General features: G+C 40.3%; 1 protein-coding gene and 1 long non-coding RNA gene across 3 annotated transcripts; both read left to right on the forward strand.

Moving 5' to 3' along the window:
- The first annotated feature begins 1165 nt into the window (after window positions 1–1165).
- On the forward strand, window positions 1166–4971 carry nkrf (NFKB repressing factor). 2 transcript variants are annotated; one of them, XM_015029175.1, is made up of 3 exons: window positions 1166–1270; window positions 1838–1971; window positions 2537–4971. In XM_015029175.1, the coding sequence occupies exons 1-3, from the start codon at window positions 1233–1235 to the stop codon at window positions 4741–4743; spliced, it is 2379 nt and encodes a 792-aa protein (XP_014884661.1). In that variant the 5' UTR covers window positions 1166–1232; the 3' UTR covers window positions 4744–4971. The 2 variants fall into 2 exon arrangements, with proteins under 2 accessions (XP_014884661.1, XP_014884662.1); XM_015029176.1 differs by having other exon boundaries at window positions 1172–1541.
- Window positions 4972–5469: 498 nt separating this feature from the next.
- Window positions 5470–6505, forward strand: LOC106945478 (uncharacterized). Its single transcript, XR_001424573.1, has 2 exons — window positions 5470–5908; window positions 6141–6505. It is a non-coding gene; the product is annotated as an uncharacterized LOC106945478 (long non-coding RNA).
- Window positions 6506–8225: the final 1720 nt, after the last annotated feature.

Here is an 8225-nt window from a genome sequence, read left to right on the forward strand (position 1 = left end):
TATATAACAAAGTTTTGGCAACTGGAACATAATTTATTGTTGACTTTAGCATTAAACTTAGGGATGGGCATTTATTGCATCATTTATGGTGACAAATTTGTGATTATGATAAGCATTTTGATTTATAACTGCCACAATAAATTCCAATTAATGACATGTAAACCCTTACAAAACTGTGTGGATTGTTAGTTTTACTGTTTCTTCTACTGTTTACTTAACGAAAGTTAATGTTTGTTTTTAAGAGCAGTATTTGAGTTTTGCAGCTATAATTGCTGTGTCATACGGTCATATAGTAACCTTAAAAAGAAGCAAAAAATATTATCATCACTTTTGCTGTTATCACAATATTTCCACAAAATATTTTGATAAAACTTTTAACTCTGTATCGCCCAAACTTCCGCCATCTCCACTTCTTTTGAAATCTAAAAAAGGAGATACAAAAAATTAGAAAAGAAATAAAAACAACAATGTATAACAAAATAATATACTAAAAATATAAAAAAAATATATTAAGTTGTAAACACATAAAGCAAAAACCACAAGACAAAACGCAGATTTAGTAGTAACTAGCTACACTTACTAACAAAACCTTTTGGAAAAAAATTACTTTTAGGAGTATCTTTATTATGCGGTACTTTTTATTTTTACTTTAGTATTTTTATTATTACGTATCTCTACTCTTACTTCAGTAAAATTTCTGGATTCTCTACCCACAGTGAATAAATTCACTAAATGAAGAACAAACTTGTTCTAACAATCAGCTTTTGTTTGTTTCATATTTTTAAAATTAACTTGAATAAATTTTTCTTTTTCCTGATTTTATTTTATAAATCTGTTATTTATATGAATTATTTTTCACCTTAGTTTTTAAAATTCAAAAATGTTCACACAACTTTTAAGTAATTTCCTGGACGGCTACTTTATATTTTTACTTGAGTAAAATATTTTTAAATATTCTTACTTGATTTTTGTACTCAAGTAAACAAAAGTAAGCACACTTAGTTGATTACATTTGAATAAGTAAATAACCTGATTCATGAGGCTAGGCAAAACTGATATTACGCGAGAAAATTATTTAGATTCACAGCTCAGAAGAAAAATTTGCTTTACGGAATTTAGAGTGTATGTTTATATTATTTAAAAGAGTTATAGATGTCAGGCTGAAGTACGGAAAGCCTGACGGGCCAATGTTCAGACAGGCGCCATGATTTTCCTGAGGATGCGGCTAGAAAATGGTCGCTTCCTGCTTGGATAAACGCGTAGCCGACATGTGAAAGGCTCCCCGCTGTTTAAAGCTCGCAGTTGAAAACACGTGTTCACTGGTTTCAGTAGAGACCAAAATGGATTTATTGACGTTACAAATACTCAAAGTTTCGCTTTCGAAGCGGAGCAGAGTGAGCTAGGTAGCTAATGCTATTAGCGAAGCTAGCTCGGTGAGGCTAGCACAGGATAATATCCGGTTTTTATCACAAATATTGAACATTTGATTCTGCTTGGTTAAATGACAGAGGTGTTACAGGACCAAAGCTCAACACCTTAAGGTAATTTTGCTTTACTAACTGTTCAGGAACGTGTTATTTAGGTTGCATTGTTATTTAGCTAGCTAAACGTGGCAACTTCTGAAATATTCATGAACTGCGTCACTTTGTAAAACCACAATGTTGACATAAAGTTCGGCTGTTTTTCCGCATTTTAATATGAAAGCTGCCTACTATAAAACCGTGTATGGGAGCGATTGTTTAATACATGTTTTAGGCAGCATGCTAAAACAGTATGGACTGTCATTCATTCGTGGTGTTCAGACACGTTGAGGTCTCATGTAGGTGTTTGGCTCCAGTCACAGGTATGACCCGGTTCTGATTCGGACAGTCCTGGTGATGGCAGAGGGGACTTACACTGGCGAAATGCCCTCCTTTGACCCAAGTCCTGGTGGTTCTGAAGCTAAAAAGAGACCCATTTCATCAGATGGCAGTGAGTTATCAGAGTTGTGTTGACATTATTTTAATTTTTCTCATTATTTTTGCTTAACCGTAGCTTTGTCTAAAAACATATAATTTTTTACATTGATTTTTTTTCAGGGTTGTTTATTTTGTTTTCAAACTGTATAGACCACTCTGTGTAACCCTTCTATATTCGTCTCAGGTCCAGCAGGTTTACTTCACAGCACACACTCAGGTTCACTGTATTTATCCAGTTTCTGCACTTATACATTAAATAAAATACATTAAATAACATTAAATTCATTATTCAGGGTTTCCCCAGTGCATTATAAGCCTGGCGGGCCTTCAGGCTTTATTTGTGTTATTAATGTCTTCTAATAACACATAATTACCCAGTGATATTTTCAAATTTCATGCCAACTTTAAACATTTTTAGCTATAAAACATGGAAGGCTCCTTGAAACAAGATGGAATGTTACATTTTATTATTTTAAAAGTAGAAATTATTCCACTCTTTCTGGTTTCTTTAGACAGATTGTTCTATAAGCAGAAACTCAGCGTTCCTTTGGTTTAGTTCTGACTTTGGGTTTTTGCAGGAGACGAACCCATGAGGAAAATGCCTTTGACAAAGTTTGGACCCCGACCTCGGTTTGAGCCTGTGCACTTTGTTAGCGGTGGGAGCAGCGGAGGAACCGGCACTGATGAGAAGGAGAACGATAAGGAGCGCAGGAAGAGCGAGTCGCACGACGCCAGACCGTGGGAGACCCACCACTCCGCCGCCAGCGGCTGGGCGCAGGGCTTCTCCTCCCTCAGGCCCGCTTTCGACCGAGTGCCGTCACACTCGGGTGACTTTTGGGGTTCCCACAAGGACCGAGACAGTTCCTCAGGTAGCACTAGTGGACTGGGTTATGGAGGCCGCGGGTCGTCTTCGAACTACATGGCGAAAACGCAGCAGGACTACACCGCCAAGTACGTAGCGCACGCCTCCTCACACAGCTTAAACTCGTACTCGAAGCCGCAGAGGTTTAATGGCTACAGTGGCGGTGGCAGCAGAACCAGCAGCTGGGATTTGGGTCGTCAGGGTTTGGGTTACGGCCATCAGGATCGGCCTTTCAGCAGAGTCTACAGCAGCCCAAGCGCGGCTAGTCCCAAAGCAGCAGAGACCGCGAAGCCTCTTCCGATATCTCACTCCACGCTAGAGGAGAAGCAGAGGCTGATCACCAGTGTTGCCAATGCGTTGTCTGTCGCCTTCAGGAACCCTGTGTTGATGACAGGAAGCGACTCACCGAACTACAACTTCATGTTGAGCCGCAGCATCCAGGCCTGCAAGACCAACCCGGAGTACATTTACGTCAACCTGAAGGATATCCCGCAGGCGGACCTGCCAAAGAACAGGAAAGTGCCGACGGACGGCTACGCCTGCGAACTGAGATGTCAGGGCGTGTATCTGGCAACCGGATACTCCGGCAGCAAAAACGGCGCAAGAGACCGCGCATCCGAGCAAGCTGTGAAGCTCTTCCTGAAGCCGGTGGAGGTCCGCGTCGTGCAGCGTCGATACCGACACCTGGTGGTCAGCGACATGGTCGTGTGCCAGACACACAGCCCAACGCCGGCGTTCCTGCCGGCGCTCCGAAACCCGGAGAACAAGCCAACGCCGGGCTCCAAGGGCCAACACGAGCCCGACCGAAACAAGCACTGGACCGAGTTTGTGGTGATGGACAACGCGTACGACGCCATCTGCATTCTGAACAACTCCAACGCCTTCAACCGCATGAAGATTGACTACAAGTTCGTCCAGCTGCCCAGCAACCTGTGGCAGTGCAGCATCTTCCTGCAGGACGAGCTGATAGCGCAGGCGACGGGGACGAAGAAGAGCTCCAAACATGCCGCCGCCGAGGAGGCCGTAAGGAAGCTGCGCCTCAACCAAGCACAACGGCAGCCCTGGCAGAAACAGTCCTTCAGAAATAATCCACAGGATTCTGGCAACAGCTTTCTGCCACCGTCAGACGGCGATTCTTTTGGGGTCAGAAAGAAGCAACTGAGCGAGCTCGTGATCTTGGAGAATAACGATAATGCCATCTGCATCATCAATGACACGGCTCAGTTTAACAAAGTGACCGCAGATTACAGATTCTCGGTTTTGCCCGATCATCACTGGAAGTGCGAAGTTTACCTGGAAGGGCAGTACGTCGCAGCGGGAATCGGGCCGAAGAAGTTAGTGAAGCACATTGCGGCGAATGAGGCGTTGTCCACCTTACGACAGACTCAGGCGGTCGTCAAGTCCAACTTGAGGAAGGAGGGACACAACGGCGCCATTTCCCGCTCTCAGATCCTCGCTCGCTCAGGCGAGGAAGCGCTGAAGCAGGAGATCAAGGAGGACAACATCGGAAACCAGCTGCTGCGAAAGATGGGCTGGAAAGGCGGCGGCCTTGGCCGGGACGGCGACGGCATTGCTGAGCCAATCAGAGTCAAGGAGCAGTTCTCCAGGGAGGGTCTGGGCATGGAAATGGTTAAAACAGGAAACCTGCTCAGCAAGCGGGACATCGAGGACGTCATCCGCAACTACGCCAGCTCGGACAGAACGGACGACCTCCGCTTCTCCAACGAACTCACTGACGACGAGCGCAAGCAGATTCACCAGATCTCCCAAAAATACGGCCTGCGCAGCAAATCCTACGGACAGGGATGGGACCGGTTCCTGGTCGTCAGTCGGAAAGTACACAAAGACCTGCTGATTGGTCAGCTTTTACAGGAAGGACAGGTGGGCCGGTACGAGCTCGTCAAGCCTCAGGCGTCTCATTAAACTGCATGAAAATAAATTGGAAATTTCCTCCGAGTTGGACTTCAAAGCATATCACAGCAAGGCCCGGTTCGGACATGGCGGCAGCATGCGTCCTGGCTTTAAATGTCACCATTTATACCTGATATTAGGGATCATTTAGCTGCTTCACATGTAGCTCTACACACAGTTTGCATCAAATGTTACAATAACATTAGTTTAGCTGTTATATTGATAATGTTTCAGGAAAAATAACACAACAAAGAACAAGATTTAGGTGAACAAAGTTTGAATTTATTGTGGATTAAGAATTATACATTTTGGCTCAAATTTTGTAATTATCTGGCTAATTACAAAAACACATTGCTTTTTGATTTTTAATTGACATTTTAGCTTAATTTTACTGGGATAACTGATCGCTCTTGGTAGAATTAGTATAGTTCGTTAACATTAGATGACTTTCTGCCACTGGCCTCATTTTTTTTAAAGTATAATCCACATATTTTCAAAATCTCTTTATCCCGACACTTACACTTAAAAATGTTCCGCCTCTCATGGAATGTTATGGGTTAGGAGGTTCAGAAACCGTGAAAACCACCAAATATGGAAGAAAGTTTTAAATTACGTTTCCTACTCAGTCGAGACAAAGATTTGAGCTACACTGCAAAAACACAAAATCTTACTAAGTATTTTTGGTCTAGTTTCTAGTATGTGTGAAATAAGACAAAACTAACATACAAGTAACTTTTCAGCAAGATATGAGCTTGTTTTAAGTAAATAATTCCTTAATTTTGATTTAAAAGAACAACTATTTCCACTGGCAAATTGTTTCACTTACCAGACATTTTCCCATAAGTGAAATAATCTACCAGAGGAACGAGGAACCTTTTCATCAACATCAATGAATTGTTTTCTTAAATCATACTTGTATATCCTGCTGAAAAGTGGCTTGTAAGTTAGTTTTGTCTCATTTCTATTGTACTAAGATATCTGCAGTAGAAAGTAGAGCAAAAATGCTTGGTAAGATTTTGTGTTTTTGTAGTGTAGAGTTGAAGATGATGCTTTGAGACACAAGAACACACCGGTGGTGGCAACATCATGCTGAGGGAAAACAAGGCTCGAGAAAGATCTCAGCCCTATTCAGAACTCATGAACTATGCCTGAAAGGTCAATTTCAAGGTCATTCTAGGTCAGGGGTCGGCAACTCCAGGCCTCGAGGGCCGGTCTCATGCAACTTTTAGACGCATCTCTGCTTAAACACACCTGAGTCAAATAATGAGATCGTTAGCAGGACTCTGTAGAACTAGAGTGCACTTGGGAGGTGATTCAGCTTTTGGACTCAAGTGTGTTGGTCCAGAGAGACATCCAATAGTTGCAGGAGACCGGCCCTCGAGGACCGGGATTGCCCACCCCTGTTCTAGGCCAATGACAGAAAATATTCATAATAAAGAAGACGGGTCAAAAGTCCAGCCAGCATCATGCAGGAAGTTTGAATGCTACAGGAAGTGTGATTTCTCTGCAACTTACTCAGGGACAATTAACCAAATATTTAAGCATGTTTGTATATTTTGAATATATAATTAAATTAAAACTAGGGCTGGGCGATAAATCAGTTTTATTGTTAATTGAATTATCTGGTTTTGAAGATGTAATTTTCACCATTGGGTTTCCATGGTTTAGAGTGATGTCAGCACGCCCAGGGCGGCCATCTTGTTTGACTAGTTTGTTTCATTTACTTTGAATTCAGATCAACTTACTGAAGGAATGACTAAAATAAGTTTTTTTGTTGTTGTTGTTTAAGATATTTTGGTAACACTTTATTTGAAGGCGTGTGCATAAGACTGACACAAACACGACATAACATCTGTCATGAACACGAAGAAGTCTTTATGAATGTTTATGACGGTTGTCATGAAGTGTCATTCAGTAAAGACACTTTTAATGCAAAGTTGCTCTAAAAGTTGCATTGAAAGTCCATTAAAAATGCCAACTTTTCATTAAATTGTCATTTACAAAATCATGCAAAGTTGGCATTTTAATGCAACTTTTAGAGCAACTTTGCATTAAAAGTGTCATTATTTACCGAATGACACGTCATGACAACTGTCATAAACATTCATAAAGACTTCTTTATGTTCATGAAAGATGTTGTGTCATGTTTGTGTCAGTCTTATGCACATCCCTTCAAATAAAGTGTTACCGATATTTTCTTTCATTTGTATTTTTCATTGTTTGGAAGGGAAAAAAAATCTAATTTTGGTTTTAAAAAATTGGCTATTTTATTTTTAAGCCACACCCTCAGCACTAGTTCAAACTTCTGCACCTGATTCTTGTTCTTAAAGTCATTACAGAAATATTTTCTTTCCATCCTATTGGAAAAAAAATTAGAATAAATAAATAAAAGCTCAATATGAGTGTTTATGGAAGCGTGACGTGAGAAGGGAGACGCAGTTTGAGGGAAACCAGATGTGATCCGACTAGCCAGGACCAACGCTGATGCCCCGTCTGAATCGGGTCCAACCGCAAAAACACAAAATGTCACCAAGTGTTTCTGTCTAGTTTCTAGATATTTTAACATATTTGAAATGAGACAAAACTAAGATTTAATTTTTTGGAAAATCTGGGGTTTTTATTTATTTTTCACCGATTTACTCCTTAAGTTTCCACAGTTCAGAGTGATGCCAGCGGCGGCCATTTTGTTTGACAAGTATGTTTTACGGCTGAATATTAGGGCCAGTTCATGATTTATTTTAATTATGGTAATAAAGTCATAATATTTGGAGAACAAAGTCGTAATTTTATGAGAACTCAAAAAAAAAATACAATTTGGAAATGGTTTCACAGGTAAGTAAGGAGTTAATCTTTTGACTTATCAGCATCAAATTGCAATCAGCAGCAGGACTTTGAAACTAAGACGAATCACAGCTGGTCACGACAGATCTTGAAGCTTTATTTTCCTCCTAATTTTACGACGTTTTCTGGTAAAATTGTGTCTATTCTGTTAATATTACAACTATATTCTCAGAATTAAACATTCTTGTAAGCCAGGCCCTAATACTCTGTTGTACAACTCACAGAAGAGACGATGAAATAAAAACCACTTTTGAAAATATTTTCTGTTATTTGTAATTTCTTTTCTTAGAAAATAAGAAAAAATTGATTGAAATCAGATTTAGTATGAAAAAATCTGATTTTATTTTTAATTCATATCACCCAATCATAGAAGTAGCTTTTCGGCAGTGTGTAGGAGCCTATTTTAAGTAAATAATTCCTTAATATTGATTTAAAAGAAACTACAAAGTCCACTGGCAGATTATTTCACTTATAACAGAGGAAAAATGTTATAAGTGAAATAATCTGCTAGTGGAACTAGCACTTTTTCATCAATAATAAAGAATTATTTACTTAAGCTATGTTTTTCTGAAAAGTTTCTTGCAAGCTATTTTGTCTTATTTCAGATGTAGAAACTAGACCAAAAATGCCTGGTAACATTTGGTGTTTTTGCC

The sequence above is a fragment of the Poecilia latipinna genome, unplaced genomic scaffold, assembly GCF_001443285.1.
Source record: "Poecilia latipinna isolate Pla-1442-1.1 unplaced genomic scaffold, P_latipinna-1.0 Scaffold145, whole genome shotgun sequence".
Taxonomy (NCBI): domain Eukaryota; kingdom Metazoa; phylum Chordata; class Actinopteri; order Cyprinodontiformes; family Poeciliidae; genus Poecilia; species Poecilia latipinna.

What these genes read in the sequence shown, in the direction of transcription:
- nkrf (XM_015029175.1), top strand. Translation starts at nt 1,233, where the DNA reads ATGGTCGCTTCCTGCTTGGATAAACGCGTAGCCGACAT. An exon ending in GATAAACGCGTAGCCGACAT is followed by an intron (nt 1,271 to 1,837) that starts GTGAAAGGCTCC and finishes GTTTGGCTCCAG; the next exon opens with TCACAGGTATGACCCGGTTC. An exon ending in ACCCATTTCATCAGATGGCA is followed by an intron (nt 1,972 to 2,536) that starts GTGAGTTATCAG and finishes GGGTTTTTGCAG; the next exon opens with GAGACGAACCCATGAGGAAA.